General features: G+C 36.1%; 2 protein-coding genes across 5 annotated transcripts; one reads left to right on the top strand and one right to left on the bottom strand.

Moving 5' to 3' along the window:
• Positions 1-140: 140 nt before the first annotated feature.
• znf541 (zinc finger protein 541) lies at positions 141-12,165 on the bottom strand. Of its 4 annotated transcripts, none has more exons than XM_051108829.1 (16): positions 12,058-12,165; positions 10,473-10,633; positions 10,152-10,392; positions 8,949-9,915; positions 8,825-8,871; positions 6,509-6,641; positions 6,297-6,422; positions 5,866-6,205; positions 5,684-5,729; positions 3,770-3,912; positions 3,129-3,232; positions 2,979-3,054; positions 2,819-2,907; positions 2,027-2,143; positions 709-812; positions 141-475 (listed from the first exon to the last, which is right to left on the bottom strand). In XM_051108829.1, exons 2-16 carry the CDS (start codon positions 10,612-10,614, stop codon positions 385-387), a joined length of 2,766 nt encoding a protein of 921 aa, XP_050964786.1. In that variant the 5' UTR covers positions 10,615-10,633; positions 12,058-12,165; the 3' UTR covers positions 141-384. The 4 variants fall into 4 exon arrangements, 3 of the variants coding, with proteins under 3 accessions (XP_050964786.1, XP_050964787.1, XP_050964784.1); XM_051108830.1 differs by having other exon boundaries at positions 737-812; positions 11,868-12,116; XM_051108827.1 differs by having other exon boundaries at positions 11,868-12,116.
• A 1,894-nt stretch (positions 12,166-14,059) lies between these two features.
• Positions 14,060-22,067, top strand: ehd2a (EH-domain containing 2a). The gene is made up of 7 exons (XM_051110531.1): positions 14,060-14,224; positions 15,150-15,415; positions 17,225-17,401; positions 17,647-17,744; positions 18,137-18,549; positions 20,361-20,525; positions 20,931-22,067. Exons 1-7 carry the CDS (start codon positions 14,195-14,197, stop codon positions 21,501-21,503), a joined length of 1,722 nt encoding a protein of 573 aa, XP_050966488.1. The 5' UTR covers positions 14,060-14,194; the 3' UTR covers positions 21,504-22,067.
• Positions 22,068-23,028: the final 961 nt, after the last annotated feature.

Genomic DNA, 23,028 nt, shown 5'->3' on the forward strand with positions numbered 1-23,028 from the left:
TATTATAGGTAACATGGGTTATGGGAAATCAGCAGAACTGAAAACTATGTAGACTTGTAATGATTGGCAATGCCACAAATCTGAACTGAGAGAAAATTTTAAACCCTGTCATACTACGCTTACCAGTCTGATACATTTTAAAAACTTCAAATAGTGTTAACTTCAGTGCCTTGTGCACTTCTTAACATTTGAACAATGAATAAACAGTTGAAAAAATGTAAACAGTTAAAGTTGGCGATTCTTTTAATGAGAAGTTTTTGTTTTTTATTTATGCCTAATTTAAAGATCCATATTCTTCGCTGGACCACGAATTGAATATTTACTGTAGTCTAAAGCACACTTCAGCACTTTATGAAAGGTTCTTATGAAATACTGTAGTTCACTTTAGTCTTCTGCTTTGACCTGTGTCCTTACCCACCGCCATCTGGAGTGAGTTTCTGTCCTGACAGAGGGGGAACTGTGGCTCTTCACATCTCTGTTGGAATTAAAGGTAAAAGAAATTTTGATGTGCCATTTTTGAAATTTGCCAATTCATAGAATGAAAGTGGTTTATTGATTGTTTCATGTCACAGTTGGTTAGAACAAAAATCCCAATGTCCTAAAAATGCCTATTATTTAAATAAGAAAAGAGTACAAGTGAGAGCACAGTCTTAAATCTATTATTTTTAGCTTGAGTTCACAAAATGAAACATTTTTTGATTGTGTTACTCCATGTATTTGAAGGCATGTAAGTCACTCTGAACAGCTGTTTTCTTCTGTCCTGTGTTCCCATTTATCTGCTCTGGCTGGAGCTTTTGTGAGCATTTGAATGCCTTAAAGAAAACAGTAGTATAAACGGGTAAATTTCATCAATAATGTTTTTAGATGATGTACAGTTGACGTCAAATGTTTACAGATTGCAGAATTTTGCAGAATCTGCAAAATGTTAATCATTTAATCAAAATAAGACCGGGAATAGTAAAATAATAGTTGAATTTATTAAAATGACCCCATGCAAAAGTTTACATGCACTTGATTATTAATGCTGTATTGTTACCTGAATGATCCACAGCTGTTTTTTTGTTTTTGTTTAGTGATAGTTGTTCATGAGTCCCTTGCTTGTACTGAACAGGTAAACTGCCTACTGTTCTTCAGAAAAATCCTTCAGATCCCACAAATTTTGAAAAAAAAAAAAAAAAAAAAAAAAAAAAAAAAATCAGCATTTTTGTGTATTTGAACCCTTTCCAACAATGACTGTATGATCTTGAGATCCATCTTCTTACACTGAGAACAACTGAGGGACTCATATGCAACTATTACAGAAGGTTCAAATGCTCAATGATGCTTCAAGAAAGAAAAATGAATTAAGAGCCAGGGGTGTAAACTTTTGAAAAGAATAAAGATGTGTACATTTTTCTTTTTTGCCTAAATATCTTTTTTTTCTCATTAACTACTGCTCTTCAGAAGCACAGAAGATACTTGCATGTTTCCTAGAAGACAAATAAGTTAAATTTACCCTGGCTCTTAATGCATTGTGTTTCCTTCTGAAGCATCAGTGAGCATTTTAACCTTCTGTAATAAAAGATGGATCTCAAAATCATACAGTCATTGATGAAAAGGGTTCAAATACACACAAATGCTGAAAAACCAAAGAATTTGTGGGACCTGAAGGATTTTTCTGAAGAACAGTGGGCAGTTTGGGACAAACAAGGGACTTGTGAACAATCACTAAACAAACAAACAAAAAAAAACAGCTGTGGATGATTCAGTTAGCAACACAGTATTAAGAATCAAGTTTATGTAAACTTTTGAAAAGGGTAATTTTTATATATTCAAATATTTTTTTCTTGTGGACTTTCATGCAAAATATCTTATTCAGGTAAGTACTAAATAAAAAAAATCACATGCATTTTGTAAGATCCCTCTTATTTTGATTAAAATAATTAACATTTTACAGATTGTGCAAGGTGTATGTAAACATTTGACTTCAACTCTATACGCATATGTAATAATCGAACTTGTGTCCATGCACTAAAATGAAACTTACTGAGTTCTCTCCACATTCATCCTTTTTATTTGTGGCTCGGACACATTGCTTGAACTTTTTCAGCTTCTTCATGTTATAGTAATACTCCACACACTGGGCTACTGATTTTGTCTGCAACTACAAAACAAACATCAATTTAATGTATCACCCATTATGAATTATATAATGGATATGAACCAAATTTGTGCTATTGTCATTCTAACCTATTAAAGGAGTAGTTCTCCCAAAAATTTGAGCTTGTCTTTAATTACTCGCCCTCTTGTCGTTCCAAACCCGCAAGACCTTCATTCATCTTCAGAACACAAATAATATTTTTGATGAAATCTGAGAGCTTTCTGACCCTGCATACACAGCAATGCAACTACCATGTTCAAGGCCCAGAAAAGTACCAGACACATTAACAAAATAGTCCATGTGACATCAATGGTTCAAGAGTAATTTTATGAAGCTAAGAGAATACTTTTTGTGTGCAAAAAAACCCCCCCAAAATGAATGTGGTAGGATCCCGACTGTCTATGGATGGTCAGTAAGCTCTAGGATTTAATCAAATCTATATATATATTTTTTTTGTTCTGAAGATGATCAGTTCTTATGAGTTTGGAACGACAAGAGGGTAAGTAATTAATGACAGAATTTATTTTTTTTGGTGAACTATTCCTTTAAATTGATCATTTCTGCTAGTATATGGTGAAATGGGAAAAATCCCATAAATAGACATTGAGTGAGGGATACCACCTGCCACATATACAATACATAAATAATCTCATTTCCTTTTTTTCAGAACTTTCATACCACATTATGAATCTGTTGAAAGTCCTTGTCGTGGTCAATCAGAGCCTTCTTGAACACTTTCATTTCTTGCACGGTCCAGTGGTCTGACCCTGCCAATTACAATGAGCAACATCAAGTTTACGAAGGACTTATGAATGTTTTACATTACAATGTTTTTTACCTGTGTAGTGGTAATCATTCAGAGGATGCCAGGAGGTGCGAAAATCTCCTCTCATTAAGAGTAAATCCAGTGCTGCCTGACAGTTGAATACCTGAGCCGTATTAAACAAACTTCTATAAATAACACACTCAGTATGATGAATAAGCTCACCATTATGTTTCCCTGAACTTCATGAAGGCAGTGGAGACCAAATTCAATGTTGGTGCCTCCTCCTGGTAGCACACTGGAACAGCACATGTCTAACAGCTCTGTGACTGAAACACAAAAAGGACCAAGTGTGATCATTTTTAACCCTTTACACATGTTTAAAGTATAAAAGAAAGCTAGATTTAACCTTTAACCTTATGTCAAATTTAAACATAAGACAGTTCAATTTTGCAAAACCTGGGTAGATTCAATGGTCTAAACCAGATGTTCTTGACATTTTTGATTCCACAGGCTCCCATTTTCAAGAATATCAATACTACATGACTTTTTCAGTTGTTCAGATGTACTGAATAAGGATCGTAAAAAAAATGTTGTCCTCAAAATGTCTCCCCATAAAATATTTGCAAACATAGCATAACTAGAAAAATTTATATTCACTATAGAAGATGCTTATTGGGATTTTAATCTTTTACTTTAAATCACTTTATAACATAAGGCTTTCTTAAGTATTTAGATTTTTAAATAATTTTTTGTACCCTGTTTATTTATTCAAACTGTGATCATTCACTGCTGTGTAATTTTTTTTGATCCCTGGCAGGTGATCCTATTAGACATCTACTGTGAGTGTGTGTTGGTGTTTTTACCCCTCTGTTGTGTTTCTGTGTTGGTAGAGAGATCTTTCCAAGGAGTCCAGACGAGTTGAGCAGGGTGCTCTTCATACAGCAGGTACAGCGTGTCCCGCAATGGGGGAATCTCAGCTTGAAACTGTGAACCCACATTAATCCTCCTAAATGACACGAGAAACTGCCATTAACACAGAAGGAAATGGACTTGTAAATGAGAGAAATCTAAACAAAAGCATAATGATTTAAATTTAGGTAATTCTAATTATCTTTTTAAAAGATCTTACTTTATAAGCACTATAAGTATAATTTTCTATAAAGGACATAACAGTAATGATATAAAAAAGCATAATATTTTTGTTTTCATATATTTTAAGAGCCAAAGGAAACTTGAACTGTAATGTGGTTTATATGGACTTTTTAAATCCATGTTTAACTGTGCAAAACGCATTAACAAACAATATTGTATATAATTCCTGTAATGTTATATACAGTTAAGTTCAAACGTTTACATACACCTTTCAGAATCTGCAAAATGTTATTTTACCAAAATAAGAGGGATACAAAATGCATGTTATTTTTATTTAGTGCTGACCTGAATAAAATATTTTAAAAAACGTTAACATTTCTTCTACAAAAGTAAATAATAGTTGAATTTGTAAAAATGACCCCAATCAAAAGTTTACATACACTTGTTTCTTAATACTGTGTTGTTACCTGAATGACCCACAGCTGATTTTTGTTGTTGTTTGTTTAGTGATAGTTGTTCATGAGTCCCTTGTTTGTCCTGAACAGTTAAACTGCCTGCTGTTCTTCAGAAAAATCCTTCAGGTCCCACAAATTTTTTGGTTTTTCAGCATTTTTGTGTATTTGAACCCTTTCCAACAATGACTGTATGATTTTGAGATCCACCTTTTACACTGAGGACAACTGAGGGACTCATATGCAACTATTACAGAAGGTTCAAACACTCACTGATGCTTCAAAAGGAAAAGCAATGCATTAAGAGCTGGGGGTGTAAACTTTTGAACAAAGTTAAATATATATATTAAATACATTTTTTTTTTCATGTAGTACTGCCCTTCAGAAGCTACAGAAGATACCTGCATATTTCCCAGAGGACAAAATAAGTTAAATATACCCTAATCTTCAAACTCAAAAAGATTTCACCCTCTGGCTCTTAATGCATGGTCTTTCCTTCTGAAGCATCAGTGAGCTTTTGAACCTTCTGTAATAGTTGCATATGAGTCCCTCAGTTGTCCTCAGTGTGAAAAGATGGATCTCAAAATCATATAGTCATTGTTGGAAAGGTTTGAAATACACACAAATGCTGAAAACCCAAAGAATTTGTGGGATCTGAATGATTTTTCTGAAGAACAGCAGACAGTTTAACTGTTCAGGACAAACAAGGGACTAAAGAATAACTAAAACAAACAAACAAAAAAAACAAACAGCTGTGGATCATTGAGGTAACAACACAGTATTAAGAAACAAGTGTATGTAAACTTTTGAACAGGGTCATTTTTATAAATTCCATTATTATTCTCTCTTGTGGACTACATGTAAACATCTTTTATGTGAAATATCTTATTCAGGTCCGTACTAAATAAAAAATAACATGCATTTTGCATTATCCCTCTTATTTTGGTAAAATAAGTCCCATTTTCAAATTCTGCAAGGTGTATATAAACGTTTGACCCCAACTGTATAGGTGAATTTAGACAAGACTCTCTAGATCCAAAATGTTTTAGATCATTTAGTCAAGTGTACTCAAACCGTTGCCTTGTATTACATTATAAAAAGTAGTATTTTGCTATTATAAAAAGAAAATATAAAGAACTAAGATGCATAATACATAGATCATAACTGTAATAATCTGTCCAACTTGGTGGACTAATTAAAACCTGATTCTGAATGTATGTATTACAGACTCACGGCTGTATGTTGATGACTGTGTTGTCGATTGGGAAGGAGGCACCATCTGTGGGGTTTCAAAGTTAAAATGATTTGGCAAGAAGCTGAAGCTACAATGGAAAGCATTTACATGATTTTTGTCTATGCTGTACAAGAGTTAACTCTGCATCAGTTAAAACCGAAATCATGGTTTTAGTTGTTACCGCAGGTGCTGGGTAGAGATGGGCATGACTGCTGCTGTGGTACGCTTTTAGAGTACAGGCCTGTCCCAGGACGGAGAGGGCTCAGCATAGGCTGGGGAGTGTAGGGTGGGGGATGTGAACTAGGGCTCAGCGGGTTGTCTGCCAGATAGTTTGGCGAGCGCAACTGGCTGGGGAAACCACCCGTGCTACAGCTTCTCTGCAAACCCTGGGTTTCCTTATCGTTGGTGCATTGTGGGGAAGACAGACGAGGCAGAGGTGGACTGGGGATGATGAGGCAGTTTAAAGGAGCAAGATGACGAGACCGCTTAGATGCACCTTTATGAGCCTGTGACTTCTTAGCCTAGGGAAGATAAAAACTTTGAACTTCGAACAATGATAAGTCATCTTGGCACTGTACACTGGTATTATATTGTTATCTACTACAACATTACATGATGTGTGGATGCTTGGGGACCTAAAACGTTTGTCACAGAGACTGGGACAGACACAGGCATGATCAGTGGGGACAGGTTTGTCCCTTTGGACTTCTGTCCTGAAGCCCCCTTGTGTCCTTCATCCTGTGACAAAAAAACAGATAAGGTGCAGTGTCAGTGTAAGTAGTGTGCCTATTTTTATGATTATGTCACAATAATATTTGAGTTACCAGTGTTGAGGTGGATGCTTGTGAATCATGTTCCTCTTTTGTTCCACCAGAGGCAAGAGTTTCTTGAGAACTTGAGAACTTTCTTGAGGGCTGCGTTTGAGCTGTGCGTACAGATGTAATTCTTTTATATGTTCTACAGGGAAACAAACAAGAGTAAAATCAACTTTGAATCAGCAGGTCTGTGATAAAATCAGAATATTCTGTGAAGATCTTGTGTTAGGTCTGCTAGCTCTTTTAAGTAATTAAGTACCTTAAAAGTGGCTTCTAACAATTGTGAAAACCACAAAATAACAGCAAAACTGTGATTTCAAGGCTGAAAAATGTCATTAAAGGGTGAGTTCACCCAAAAACTAAATATCTGTCATTAATTACTCACCATGTCGTTCCAAACCCCTAAGACCTTTGTTATTCTTCAGAAAACAAATAAAGATATTTTTGATGAAATCTGAGAGCTTTCTTACCCTTCATAGACAGCAATGCAACTGACACATTCAAGGCCCAGAAAGGTAGTAAGGACATCATTAAAATAGTCCATGTGACATCAATTGTTCAACCGCAGTGTTATGAAACTATAAGAATACTTTTGGGCCTGTTTACACCTGGTCACTTCATGCGTTTTCTTTGATTGGACAGCTATTTTTAAATCCGCATTTACATTTAAATCCGATCGCTCAAACCACTTTAGGAGGTGGTCTGGGCCACATTCCAGACAAAAGTGGACAAGTGTAAATGCATCTGGTTGTTGATACCACATATGCAAATTTTACTCCTCCCAAAATATTAAGATAATAAACATGTGAGAGCATTTTGTAGGCTATATGGTTATGTTATAGTGAGATATGACAGTGATAATGCAACGCGCATCACCGCGAATAAGTATCTGAGTATCTCTTCAGCAAGCTGACACACAAACTGCCACAAATGAAACGCTCAACACACAATCATCTTTATTAAAATAGTGAGACTAACCTATATTTCCACTGCTAATGCCGCTCTCTCCTGTTGGGGTCATTGATCGTGAAATTAGCTGAAAATGAATAAAATGCAACGCTTATCTGTTACTTTCATTGATGTGAACTCCACGTTTAATTTGCATATAGCGCAGGATTTATATTAAAGAATGGATTTATATCCGTTTTGTGAAGACACATTTATGTGGCCAAGTGTAAATGGAAACGTTTTAACAAATCAGATAAATATCAGATCAGAGAAAATGCATTAAGTGAACAAGTGTAAACGGGCCCTTAGTGCGCAAAGAAAACAAAAATAACATTTAACAATTTCTTCTTTTACGGGAGTATCACAACACACGTGTGGAGCTGCTGACGCAGGAACCAGTGTTCTTATGTAGAACCTGGACGCATTGCATCTTGTTTACAAGCAGAAGACGACATCTTTGTAAACATGTCTGAAGATTTCAACAGAGAGGATGACCTGCCATTTTTTGCCCAGCCTTACTTATTTAAACCAGAATATACAGACAGTGAATTAAGAGAGATGGACGTTCTACGTCAGAACACTGGTTCCTGCGTCTGCAGCTCCACAAGCATGTGTCGCGGTACTCACGTGAACGCACGTCTCATACTGACACGGAAAAGAAGGAATTGTTGAATAAAGCTGTTGCTTTTGTTTTACGAACAAAAAGTATTCTCGTAGCTTCATAACATTATGGTTGAACCACTAATGTCAGATGGACTATTTTTAGTGTTGTGCAATGATTAATCGCATCCAAAATAAGTTTTTGTTTACATAATATATGTGTGTGTACTGTGTATATTTATTATGTATATATACTGTAAGTACACACACATAAAGTACATATTTTAAAAATATTTACATGTATATATTTTTATTGATGTAATTAATAATATATACATATATTTAATATATAAACAATATATTTTTCTTAAATATATCCATGCATGTGTGTGTCTTTATATATACATTAAAAATATACACAGTAACCACACATATATTATGTAAACAAAAACTTTTTTTTTGGATGCGATTAATCACAATTAATTGTTGCACAACACTATTTTAACAACATGGTAGTTGCATTGCTGTTTATGCAGGGTCAGAAAGCTCTCGGATTTCATCAAAAATATCTTAATTTGTGTTTCGAAGATGAACAAAGGTCTTACAGATTTGGAACAACATGAGGGTGAGTAATTAATGACATAATTTTCACTTTTGGTTAAACTATCCCTTTAAAATCCAAAAGTTAAACTTCTGATCTAAAGTTCTAAAATATAACATGTAACCATTACATAAAAAAAAAAATCTGCCCTCAAGTCAGCTGGTTAATTTTCTAACCTGCAGCCAGAGTTTGGCTCCTCTCCTGTTGATTTCAAAATGGGCTCCTGTGTAATAAAATGCAAAACAATTATTATCAAAACGTTGATTATGATGACACATGAAAAAGTGCAATGTTGTGTACCTTTTGTAAAAACTGGTTGCCGAGGTAAGTGCTGAAGGATGCAAGTGCCACCTGACTAGGTGAGACAATGTAGGAAGAGCGTGATCGTGAACGTTTATGACAAGTGGGCTGAGGAACAGGCAGTGGAGGAGTTGGAACATTAGACAGGGTGTCCTTAGAGCAGGACTTCCTCTTCCTGCTGTTGGGAAGTGTTGCAGGAGGAGAAGCAAGTCCAGGATCAGCAAGGTTAGAGTCAAAATCACTCTTTGGTTTAGGGTATAATACAGTGGAAAAGGTGCGCCGTCGCTTTAACTTGTTGGGATGTCTGGGCTCCTTTACACTGTGTTTCAGTAGTATGGGACAATGCTGCTTGGAGCAAATGGTGGTAGCTGCCTCTCTGTTAGGCTGAAATGACTGCATCTCTTTCAGTTTTTCAGGATAAGATTCAGGAAAATCAAGACTGGTTTCTAAACCATGTACATCAAATGGGTTCCGTGAAACCACTGGATTTTCATCAATAGCATCGATACCCAGCGTCCACTGGGTGGAGTTTAGCATCCTATTGCTTTCTTCAACCTTATAAGATTCACTGGCAGACGCTGAAGACCAGATTTCTTGACACGTTGAATGTCTTACCTGAGAGGGATGGGTATCTTCTGAGTAGCGCCCCATCCCAAGCTCTTCCCCGTCATAAGAACCAAAGAGTTTTCCAGAATAACCAGAATGCTTTAGCACAGAAGCTGAAACTGGCTTTGGTTGAGAGGTAAAGAAGTAGCTGGACGCAGCAAGATTAACCGTTGGCCCCCACGCTGAGGTTGGCAGACCATAGCTGGAAGCAAGGCCGTAGGAGGAAGGAGACGTTAGGTGGACTCCGTGTCGAGAGGCACAGTGATGCTTTAGTGAGTTTTTGTCATCGTAGGTTTTGTGGCAGCCAGACTGAGCGCAGTAATAGGTCTTCCTCTTGTTGTGGGTTATCATGTGGGATGTGCTACAGAGAAAAAAGGAAACAATATAAAAAAACAGGACATTCTGATGATATAATACCAAGATAATGTTGTTTACTATGTTACTAATGTTACTAATACACAAACCGTGTAGTCAAAACTTTTTCTGTCATAGTTGAAAACTTCAAACCAGTCAATAATGGTTTGCATCGCATGCCATCTTTTTCTACTTATATGTAGGTAATATAAAAACTCAGATGCCAGCATGTGTGATACTTACAGCTGATGATAGTGTTTAAATGCTCTCTGACAGATGTCACATATATGAGGCCCGTCCTGTCTGTGGAACAACAGGTGTGTTTTGAGAGCACTGGTTGTTTTAAACTCTTTCCTACAAACATGGCATTTATCCACAGAGGCTCTGGTTCTTTTTCTTGAGCCCACAGGTGTCAGACGCTCAGTATCCTCTGCTTTAGGACAGACAGAGGTTGATGGGCAGGGTGTGGAGGTCTTTCTGCGTTCTGTATCAAATGGGTAGATAAATTCTGGTTTGGACACAAAACAGGAACAGCACAGAGATTAAACTTGCTATTTTTCTTACTTGAATCAGACATGGTGTCTAGACACAGTTCTGACTTTATGATTGACGCTGGTAGGTCTGATGGTGGTGGTGTGTAGGTCGCAGACACACTGTAGGACGATGAGAGCAGAGACAGAGTGTCTGAGGGGTCTTTCATCTCCATTAATGGCTCAACTGGATCCCTGTTGCTCACAGAGAAATGCAATTCAGTAAAATGAATAAATAAGTCATACATCATTATATTAATGCTATTCAATTATAACCACTTTTTATTGATTATTTATATATATATATATATATATATATGTATATCTGTGTATATATATATATATATATATACAGTACTGTGCAAAAGTTTTAGGCCACTAGTATTTTCACCAGCTAAAAAATGGTTTAAAGTAAGTTATTTCTATCTTTTGCTGTAGTGTGTCAGTAAAAAATATTGGTTTACATTTCCAAACATTATGTTTGCCATTAATTGTAATAATCTAGTGAGATTTTTGTTTGCACAAGGAGTCTGACAACAGCCAGTGCTCCACACTGATCTAATCTCATCATCATCCAGTCTTCCTGGAATGACATGAAGAAACAGAACAAACTGAAACAGAGTAAATCCAGAAGAACTGTGGCAACGTCTTCAAGATGCTTCAAGAGACCTACCTGCAAAGCTACCTGAAAAATTTTGCGCAAGTGCACCTAGGGCAAAAGCTGCTGTAAACGCAAAGAATGGTCGCACCAAATGTTGATTTAATTTAGTTAATAGAAGGTAATTGATAAAGAAAACCTATTTATGACAGCATCCTCATTTTACAGCATTTTTACACAAGTGCCTAAAACTTTTAACAGTGCTGCAGCTTTGCAGGTAGGTTTCTTGAAGCATCCTGGAGACTTTGTCACAGTTCTTCTGGATTTAGTCTGTCTGAGTTTGTTCTGTTTCTTCATGTCATTCCAGAGACAGACTGGATGATGATGAGATCAGATCTCTGTGCAGAGCACTCGCTGTTGTCAGACTCCTTGTGCAAACAAAAATATCACTGGATTATTACGATTAATGGCAAAATGAATGTTTGGAAATGTAATCTGATATTTCCTACTGACACACTACAGCGAAAGACAAACTTTAACTGACTTTAAACCATTTTTAGCTGATGAAAATACTAGTGGCCTAAGACTTTTGCACAGTACTGTATATATATATATATATATATATATATATATATATATATAACAACGTCAATGAAGGTAAAAGTACCTAAGATAAACAGCTCGCTCATAAATTCTGTGTGGGAAGGTAACGTTAGCTAATAGTCTTATGTCACATTAACATGCAAACGTCGTGTTGCGAATCGTACACAGTGTAAATGTAAAGTAAATAAGCTTATTTAATGGTTCTAACATCAATATTTATGTCTTTACCAAGATTTGGAACAACTTCAGGGTGAGTAATGATGACAAATGGGAGGGAAGGTAGCTAATAGTTTCAAGTCACATTAAACACAAAAATGCATACAAACTTCGTAATGTATTACACAAATCACATAAAGTCCAAATGCAAAATGAATAAGCATAGTTAACGGTTTAAAATCAGTTAACGTTACGTCTTTACCAAGCTAGTTCCACGTCTCATCAAAAGTTCGCTAGTTACTTAAATGCTAATAGCGCAGAAGCCAGTGGAAAGCGCGGTTAGGAGTGATGTAGCAGTTTTTAAAGTGTTCGACTCAATTACTGGGGTTCGAAGAACCGATTCATTCAAAAAGCTTACCGATTCATTTTTTAAACACTGCGTTCGGGCTTTTTGATTATTCTTTCAGCTGTCGGTTGTGCTGTTTCATTTACAGGTGAATCTATAAACGAAATATGTAATGAAAATTACACTGAATAGATTTACTGTTTAAACAATAAGGGCACTGTTAAAAAAAGTGTACATATATAACATTTATTTATATAACATTTTTTAAAATGTTCTCCTTTTGATCTTGCGACAATGATTAAATAATTATTAATTATAAGTAATTAATTATCAATTAATGAACTAATTATTATAATTAATATGCACAGTTACCAGGATACTGGGGATAGTTGGGAAAAATAACACTAGAAATCACCCTTTGGCGTTTGTAAATGAACCCATTTTATTAACAGGTCTCATGTTTATTTGCATGTTCCTGGTATGTATAGATGTGTCTTAAGTTTGCAGTATTTTGTTGTAATATGGCTGAATATTTAAGATATTTAGGTTTTGTGATACCAGCATATAACTGCATTTACATAAACACTTTGTTAGAAGATTTTTAAGTTAAAATTTATTAATGAAATAAGTTTTTTTTTTTACCTGTTACACATGATCACCTTGAGCAAACCTGTTTTACATACACATCGGCTTTTTGCAAATCTAATTATTATGTATATAATGATGTGATCATTAAAATTTCTTTTTTCTTTACAATTTTCAGTGAAAAACCTAAAATGAAATGGGTGGAGTTGGCAGAAGGGAATAATGAGGGTTGGTATAAAATAATGTAGTGCTTTTGATTAAAAATAAATGCATTTGCAAAATGCAAACAGATTTCCATGGTGTCCGTTAATGTCACAAAGCATCTTAACTCAATCCGATGAAGTTATAACAAAAGCGCTTTTTACTTGATATTGATTTGCACAGTTTAAAGATATCCATAGATTGAATAACTATACACTGCCCTCCAAAAGTTTGGAAACGCCCTAGAAAAGTGAGGTTTTGGACAATATTGGCATAAATCCTTTTTAAATTGTGATAATTTTGCACTGATAAGGGACAACACAAACATATTTTATTACATAAACAGTTCATACATAGAAAAAAATTAAATTAAATTTTTGATTCATCAAAATATCCACCATTAGCAGCTATTACAGCTCTGCATAATCTGGGCCTGAATTCATTGTATTTTAAACTTAATTGGCAATCAATTGTTGAAGCTAATAAGGTGTGCTGACCCAAATTTTTTTTTAAAAAACCTGGGCCAAGTTTAAACCAATAACCAGGCGTCACAGCTGGTAAAGGGGCATGTCTGACTTTGACATGTATATATGGCCATTATTATGTAATCAAAAGGAAAATTATTATTGCTGGTCTTCAATGATAATGTCAAGTTACTTTAATGTATTTGCACCAAAAAATGATAAGGATTTATGCTGATATCGTCCAAAACCACACTTTGCCAGGGGTGTTTCCAAACTTTTGGAGGGCAGTGTATATTTAACCTATAATTTGTAGCAGATAAATGTGGGGAAATTATATCGAAGTCTGTTGAACTGTTGTGTGAACAGTTTGATAGTAAAGCATGTAAGAATGGACTGATCTTTTCACCAACATATGCATGTTGCCTGCATGTAATTAGTTGCATTCAGTGATCACATTCCCAAATAATAAGGATCTCAGAATACGCCTTGTAATTTGAAGGCTTACTCAGACCTCTCCCTTATAATGTCTCAGTAAATTATACATGTAATATAACAAAACAGAAACAGAGGGACACACTGCTGAACAGGCGTGGAAAATGGTTGAGGATGCCTTACACTTTCTGACTGGGGAGGAGGAGGTTTGTCTTTATCCAGCATAGGATCTCTGCACACAATAGACCTCTGCACACCACCACCCTCTAAAACCTACAAATGCAATACTCAAAACAAATGTCTCAACTTTTAAAAGGTGCAGTTTGACCAAGAAGGAAAAAGAGATATAAACTACAACTGCTGTTGCATTCATGAAGAAAATCCCAACTGGTTGTGAACAGGTAAGAGCTCCAGATTCAGGCTTCAGCATTCAGTTTAGCATTTTTAAAATGACTAATTTAAGTATGTGTGTGTGGTTACCTTTGTTGAGCACTAACCATTATTGCAAAATATATTCACTAATTGTAGTTTCTGCTTCCTCATTATTGTCTAAGCACTGTAATTACTGCTGTTTATAAAAGCTTACATAACCGTGTTTTTGCAATTTTATGCATTGCAAAATCTAACATAAAACAATGCATGTACATGTTCATGTGTCTGTTATGAAGTAATATGAAATAATCCCCACAGTCTGGTTTCCACCCTCAGTGCCTTTGTCCTTTAAACCCATTCATGGGCTCTAGGTCCACATCCAGCATGTTAATGAGCTCTGAGGCTGAGCTCCAGACACCAGATGCCATGACACTATCATTTCTGAATGTTTCACTCCACCCATTTGGGCCTCTACTTTCTTCCCATCAGGCAAATTTTAGAGAGTCCTGAGAAAGTGACTACTCCCCTCTGTTGTACAGATGTGTCTAGGGTAACCATTAACTTAAGAGCACATCTGTTAGCTCTACAGTGCTGTCAAAATGAGTCTAGCTACATTTTGATCATTAAATGTGATCTTTGAAAGCATGAAGTATAAAATGTTAAATGCCATTAATTAATAGTTAAACAATGCATTGCTGGAACATGCTCAGATAGATTTGGACAAGCAGCATGAGTAGTTTTGCACAGTCATTCCAGTATGCGCTTGGGTTTTATGACTTTGATTTAAATGCAGCTGTGCTTTGTGTCTTGTGTTGAGGAACCACAATGTTTATAATCTTTGGGTTTCTTCAAGCCAAGACAGCTGAACAAAATAAATGTCAACAAATGCTACATGTCACATAAGAGAGAGAAACTGGTATATTAAAATATGCATTATTTTGATTCTACACGTAGGAAGGAAAACTCTCTACTGAAACTCTCCAATGCAACAGTCCAATGGCTGGTAAAGAAATGAAGAACAGGGGTGGTAAATGTCTGAAGGAAGTTCAAACAGTTACTGAAGCTCTGAAGACCCTCTACCGGCAAAAACTGCTCCCCCTGGAGAAGTATTATGGCTTCTCTGATTTCCACTCATCAAGCCTTGAAGATGCAGACTTTGACAACAAGCCCATGATACTAGTGGTGGGTCAGTGCTCTACAGGCAAGACCACTTTTATCAGGTGAATATTGCATTAATTGCATCTATCTTCAGAACAATACACAATAAGAAGTGCTATAAAAAATCACATCTGTATCCAGGTGATCTGTAATTTCTTGAAGATGGGTCAGTTTGGGTCATCTTTCACCTCTATTATATTACATTATATTTTGGAGTAGGAGTGTGCAATATCGTCTACAATAATATCATAATTGTTGTTTCAACAATATGCCATTTGACATTTTCATGCATTTATGTCACACTTTTCACTTTTCATACACTATGAGATGTTCTTGTTTTTTTTTCTCTTGTTATCTAAAAATTCTTGAATTAAGATGAATTTACAAGTAAAGTGACTTAAGATATTGTCTTGTTTTCTGAAAAATTTCCAAACTTTTGTAAGTTTTTGCTTAAAACAAGGAAGAATACCTGCCAATGGGGCAAGAAAAATAATCTTAATTATTTTTCTTACCCTATTGACAAATATTTTTGCTTGTTTTAAGCAATTTTTTTCAGAAAACAAGACATAATATCTTAAATCATTTTACTTGTCAAGTAGATTTTTATACTAGAAAACAAGACAAAAACATCATTTTTTGCAGTGTGCTGCATGTGCATTTACAGATCACGCTTTCACTGCGTGATGTAGTCATTAAAATACATTTAGAATTCCTCTAAAATTCAAGATAACGAGATAAAAGCCCCTGTATGACATTTAGATGTCTTTTATATTTATATCATCTGAAATAGTTTACATTATATCACAAGAAGAGTGACGTTTTTATCCAATCATCAGCATTTCAAGTGGGATATTGATATTAAGCGTCTTACATTTTAGACGCAGTGGTTGTTGTTTGCTGTATTTTGATAACGAAAATAATTTAAAACAAAGTCACTGCAGAACTGTTTTGAGTCTCTGAGTGAAACACCACGGTGTTTCGTTACTGAATCAATCAGCTGTTTGAACGAATCGGTTGATGATTCAATGACTCATTAATGCAGTGATTTGCAGCGTTGCCAACTTAGTGACTTTGTCGTTAGATTTAGCGACTTTTCAGACCCCCTTAGCAACTTTTTTTCCAAAAAAGCACCTAGCGACAAATCTAGCGACTTCTTGGACAAACCTTGTATAGTTTCTGAGGCTCTCCAGTACTGCCCTTTGCTGGTTTATGCTGGTCATGTTGCTGGTCAAGGACCAGCGTAAACCAGCTAAGGACCAGCTTAAACCAGCACCAAAACATACCTAACCAGCATTCCAGCATCAAAACATGCCTACCAGCATATGCTGTTTTTTTCACCAGGGCACACACACATTTAGCATTTAGGGACTTTTTCAGTGGGGTTTAGCTACTTTCCATTGAAAGAAGTTGGCAACACTGGTGATTTGCCTCCAGGCCACCTACTGGCAATTTTAGATATATATTTAAAGTATATTTTCCCTTTTTTTCATCATTTCATCAAAATCATTTCAAATATCAGTAGGTTTTTTAAACATCAAAACATGAATTATGCATTTGTAACTGCAGGTTAAATGCATTCACGTCCTGCATTAAAAAGTGCCACCTCAGATGCAAATACCCATAAAGGTAAAAATCAATTTAAACCTCTTGGAAAAGTTTCTGTTACTCCTGCAAACTAACCACTGCATAGAATATAAAGAATATTAAAAGCTTTGAGAATCAGCTGTCCACAGCTGTCCTAAACCTGTCAAAGTACCAGCACAGTAATACGCTCAGTTTATATTGCACACCCCTATTTTAGAGTGAAATATGACCCCAGGAGATGTTCACACATCTTGTACTTGAAGCAATTTGTGTCTTATGTGTGGCAGATATCTTCTTGAACAAGAGTATCCAGGAAGTCGAATAGGCCCAGAGCCCACAACTGACAGTTTCACTGCCATAATGCATGGAGAGATTGAGGGAATTATTCACGGCAATGCTTTAACTGTTGATCCCAACAAGCCTTTCCGGAATCTCAGCCCGTTTGGAACAACCTTCCTCAATCGGTGAGTGAGACAGAAGCAATAACGCAATAGGAAGAAATAAAAATCCCACGGGGAGAAGTACTCTGTTGAACTTGGATTGAAAGAGTCAAAATGACTCACTTACCCAGTCACGCTTGTGAATGGGTGGATATAGCCAAGAGAGGAAACATTAGCTGACTGCACCCCTTTGAGGATGCATCTGTGGTTAGAATATTCCCATGTTCTGACACTTTGAAAGATACTGAATTTGCATGAAACTTTCTCAGATTCCAGTGTGTACATCTACCTAACCAAGTCCTAGAGAGTATCAGCATCATTGACACACCAGGGATCCTGTCTGTGGCCAAACGCAAAACGAGCAGAGGTATGAAGTTTCAAAAGAACTGCTATAAGCAACCAATTAAGAAATAAAACTTGAATGCAAATCATAAAATGCAACATTAGCTTTCTTTTATACTTTATATGTAATACACTCAATACTGGCAGACTCTTTACTGGCATCTGTGGTTCCACAAAGAACCTTTCCATCACACAAAAGGTTTTTTATAGTGGAAAATGGTTATTTTAGATTATTAAAATCATATGTTGTTCACCAATCACTGAAAGGTTCTTTGGGGAACCAGAAATAGCTTCTCTATGGCATCACTGCAAAACCCCACTTTGGAACCTTTAAGAGTATGCAAAGATAGAGTTGAATTTCTTCTCATTTCTTCTGATCCAACACCTATAAATTTCTTCAACATCTTATTCTTTCAGGGTATGACTTTCCAGCGGTCATCCGTTGGTTTGCAGAGCACGTTGACCGTATCATCCTCTTGTGTGATGCACACAAGCTAGAGATCTCTGATGAGTTTTCACACACTATAATGGCATTACGAGGCAATGAGGACAAGCTCAGAGTGGTGCTCAACAAGGCTGACATGGTGGACTCCCAGGAGTTGATGCGAGTCTACGGCGCTCTCATGTGGTCACTCGGGAAGGTGTTTTGCACTCCAGAGGTTCTGAGGGTCCACATTGGCTCCTTTTGGTCCTCTCCAATGCGTATGACAGACAATCGTAAACTGTTTGAGAAAGAGGAAGAGGACCTTTTTGCAGATATTCAGAACCTGCCACGAAATTCTGCACTGAGGAAACTCAATGATCTGGTGAAACGAGCACGACTTGTAAGGGTGAGTGCCGTTGTGCTTTCCACTCTTGATTTGATTCCTTAAAATCACAAGTGGACTTAAGTAACTTGTAATCCATGTTTATTCGTTTTGAGGTCATCTATATCTAAGATTATAGATTTGTCAATATTCAGAAACAATGACAAAATTGTCATTGTAAAGTCTTTCACTTCTAGATGTGTTAAGACACATCAGCATACCAGCTACTTTGACTAGTGACTAGCGATCATGGCCTCCTAATAATCCCCATTCACTGAATTGGCTCTGTCACTCTCTCTCCTCTCCACCTGTAGCAGGTGTGTGGTGAGCGCACTGGCGCCGTTGTCCTGTGGCTGCCGTCGCATCATCCAAGTGGATGCTGCACACTGGTGGTGGTTGAGGAGAGATCCCCCCATATGATTGTAAAGCGCTTTGGGTGTAAAGCAATACACAATGAAAGCGCTATATAAATGCGATCATTTCATTTCATTTCATTTCATTTCATATAAAGCAGCAAATAAAATAAATGTGTTAACTAATTTTATTTAGTTTTTTCATAAAAAAAAACCCTGCTTTGGTTGGAAATAGAACAACACTTGGGGAAAAATGCACGGCTCCATTAAAGATTACCTTTAAACTGGTATAACTACACTGTAAAAAATAAAAAACACAATTTGTTGAGTCAGCTTAAAATAATTTGTTACCCTGCTGCCTTAAAATTTTAAGTTCAGTCAACTAAAATAAGTTAGTCAACTTGAAATGTTAAGTTAGTACTAAGTAACTTAGATATTTGTGTTTGCTAAACTTAACAGATGGGTAAGTAACCCAGCTGCCTTAAAATTTTAAGTTGATTCAACTCAAATATGTCACTTAGTATAATTTAACATTTCAAGTTGAATAAACTTTTTTTGAGTTGACTTAAAATTTTAAGGCAGCCAGGTTACACATTTTTTTAAGTTGACTCAACAAATTGTTTTTTACAGTGTGTATATTTTTCCAGAAACTTCCAAAAAAATCCCAGGAAGATTCCAAATTTCTGGAAAGTTTCTGAAATTTACTGGAAATTTTCCACCTTTTTGCAACCCTATTTCTGAAGGATCATGTGACACTGGAGACTGGAGTAATGATGATAAAAATTCAGCTTTGAAATCACAAGAATGAATTAAAAATGTTTTAAATAAAATAAAATAAATAGTAAATATATTTCAAAATGTTACTGTTTTTGCTGTACTTTGGATCAAATAAATGCAGGCTTGGTGAGCAGAAGATACTTTTTTAAAAACATTAAAAACCTTACTGTTCAAAAACTTTGGACTGGTAGTGTATATGCTTTACATTAAAGTGATAGTTCGCCAAAAAAAAAAAAAATCTATCATCATTTACTCAGCCTCATATCTTTCCAAACCCATCAGATGTTCATTCATCTATTAAAGATAAATGTAGATATTTATTATTAAACCTGATTTTTGACGCATTCAGTGTGTGTTTATCAATGTTTATGTGGGAAATTTCTGAGGTTGCATTGAAAATATCTTCATTTGTGTTTCAAGATATATGAAAGTCTTATGGGTTTGAAATGACAAATTTCCATTTTGGGGTCAATTATCTTTGAAATGATTAATTATGCTGTATCTCTATTACACAATGTGTGACAAAACCAGCTGCTTGTAAATGTGGGTGCAATTCTCTGGAAGATCAGAACATATATAATGTGTGAAAGGTGTTTTTTTGAGAAAACAAACTGCACTTTGTGGCTAATGTAGCTGGTTGTTTTGGTTCGGTAGTCCTACTAAAACATTAATCGGGCTTCTCTTATTTCTTTTTCTCACCCACAGGCCCATGCATATATCATTAGCTCTCTAAAAGAAGAAATGCCTTTGGTTTTCTGCAGAGAAAAGAAGAAGAGAGATCTAATCTATGACCTTCCCATCATCTATTCAAGAATCCAACAGAGATATCAGATTTCACCTGGAGATTTTCCAGATTGTGCCAAGATGCAGGTGTTCAAATACTTTACAATCAAGCATGCCCATTATGAAATGTAGTTTCTCCCAGGACTATCCACATTTTTCTTCCAATAAGAGTGGGTGTGGCCATTTCAGGCTTCAGGCAGGCTTCCGGTTTCATCTGCGTCCAGCTATTTTTAGTTTGTTTTGCTGCTTGATATTGGTGTGACTTGCCATGTAATTTTATGAACACACTGGTTTGTAGTGCAAACAGTTTTACCATTTACTGCATGTTGTTATTCTTCTCGTTATTTTCCTATAGCGCATAATGATCTAGATGTCTCAGCCATAGGCCTACTTCTGTGTTGAAGAAAAAGGTGGATAAGCATGAGACTTAAAATTAAGCAAACCTATATGATATCTGTCTAATAAGCATGTTAATTCTCACATCACTCACAGGAGCGTCTCATGAGTCACGACTTCAAGTTTAAAGGCCTCAAGCCTAAACTCTTAGCAGAGTTGGATGAGCTCCTGAACACTGACATAGCCAAGCTGATGCCTCTTCTACGCCAAGAAGAAGAAGATCAAGCTGAGCAGCTGTTAGTGCAAGGAGGGCTCTTTCTAGGGTCTCAAAGGGGACCTTTTATTGTGGGGAATCCATTTCATTACTCTGGATCCAATCGAGAAAGTGAACATGTCTCAGATAAAGAATGGGTGGTATCAAAAGATAAACCAAAGTATGATGAGATCTTTTACAACCTCTCGCCTCATGAGGGAAAGCTAAGTGGGACTAAAGTGAAGGGCTGGATGATGAGCACTCATCTGCCCAGCTCAGTTCTGGGACGAATCTGGAGACTCGCAGATGTGGACCGTGATGGCATGTTAGACGATGAAGAGTTCGCTTTGGCCAGCCATCTCATTGAGGTAAAGTTGGAGGGCTTCGGGCTTCCTCATGAGCTACCTGCACAACTCGTGCCACCATCCAAAAGACGACGCAAAAACTCTGGCACAGAGAATAGAAACAATGATTAATCTGCATGTTTTCATGTTTATGATCCCCGCTGAAAAAAAAAATCCAGCCTGGTCTTAGCTGGTCAGCAGGCCGGTTTTAGAGGGGGTTTGGCCACTTCCTGGTAAGGTTGGTCTTAGCTGGTCAGGTTGGGAGACCAGCTGGAACAACCAGCTAAAACCATCTTGATCAGCCTAGCCAGGCTGGGAGACCAGCTAAAACCATCTACTTCCAGCTAAGACCAGCCAACCAACTTTTTTTATCAGCAAGGAGCAGTGTTTATTCAACATTTAAGTCATGAATAATATTAAACTAATGTATTCACTCGTATAATACCTAAAATCATTTATAGCTTGCAAAGTCTGTATGTATAAATCCTCCATAGACAAAAACAATCTCAGAAGACAAGTTGTTTTGATAGTTCAGATTTCCCAAGGGTTGAGACCAGCTTATCCTGTGAAACATGCTTGGCTAGTTACAGAAATGCCGTCGAGACTGTTGCTATGAAATAAACGAATGTCAACACTTATAAAAGTACCTTATTGCAGTTCAAATACTATTTGTCAAAGTGAAATGTTGCTTCTTAATAAACTGTTGGTCAATAAGTAATTAAACTTAAATGGTAGAGCTCTGTGTGTTTTCATAAGCTGTTGCAAAATGTTTAGTTTTTATGGTTTTAAACATATTGTGAGATGTTACTTTGTAGAGGCTGTACATAATAGCTGTATATTATTATATGTAACTAGATGAGTAAAGTTCGCAGATGAACTTTGAAGTTGGCTTAAGAAAGCCTTGTTTGACAGTTTGAAATAACTTTATAAAGCTTAATATTTTAATTTAATTGTTGCATGACAGAATGGGAACACACAAATGGGTTTCTAGCATGATTTAGCATGTTGCTAGCATGATGTAGTGTGCATTAGCGTGTCACTAGCATAATTCTAGCATGGTTAACAAGTTACTAGCATGAGTAGCATGCTACTAACATGTTTCTTGCATAATTAACATGTTATTAGCATGATTAGCATGTTACTAGCATGTTGCTTACATGTTTCTAGCATCATTAACATGTCGTTAGCATGTTGTTAGCATGATTAGCAAGTTACTAGCATGATTAGCAAGTTGTTAGCATGTTTCTTTGCTTGATTAACATGTTATTGGTGTGTTGTTTACATGTTTCTAGCATAATTAGCACATTATTACCATGTTGTTAGCATGATTAGCAAGTTACTAACATGACTTTAACATGATGAGCAACTTACTAGCATGTTGTTAGAATGTTACTAGCATGATTAACGTGTTACTAGCATTATTAGCAAATTATTAGCATGTTGTTAGCATGTTTCTAGCATGACTAGCATGTTACTAACATGTTGCTGTTAACAAGATTAACAAGTTACCAGCATGATTAGCATGCTACTAGCATGTTATTATGATTAACAAGTTACTAGCATGATTCTAGCATGATTAACATGCTGTTAACGTGTATCTAGCCTAATTAACATGTTATCATTGTGTTGTTAATATGTTTCTAACATAATTAGCATG

The sequence above is a fragment of the Labeo rohita genome, chromosome 5 (assembly GCF_022985175.1).
Source record: "Labeo rohita strain BAU-BD-2019 chromosome 5, IGBB_LRoh.1.0, whole genome shotgun sequence".
Classification (NCBI taxonomy): domain Eukaryota; kingdom Metazoa; phylum Chordata; class Actinopteri; order Cypriniformes; family Cyprinidae; genus Labeo; species Labeo rohita.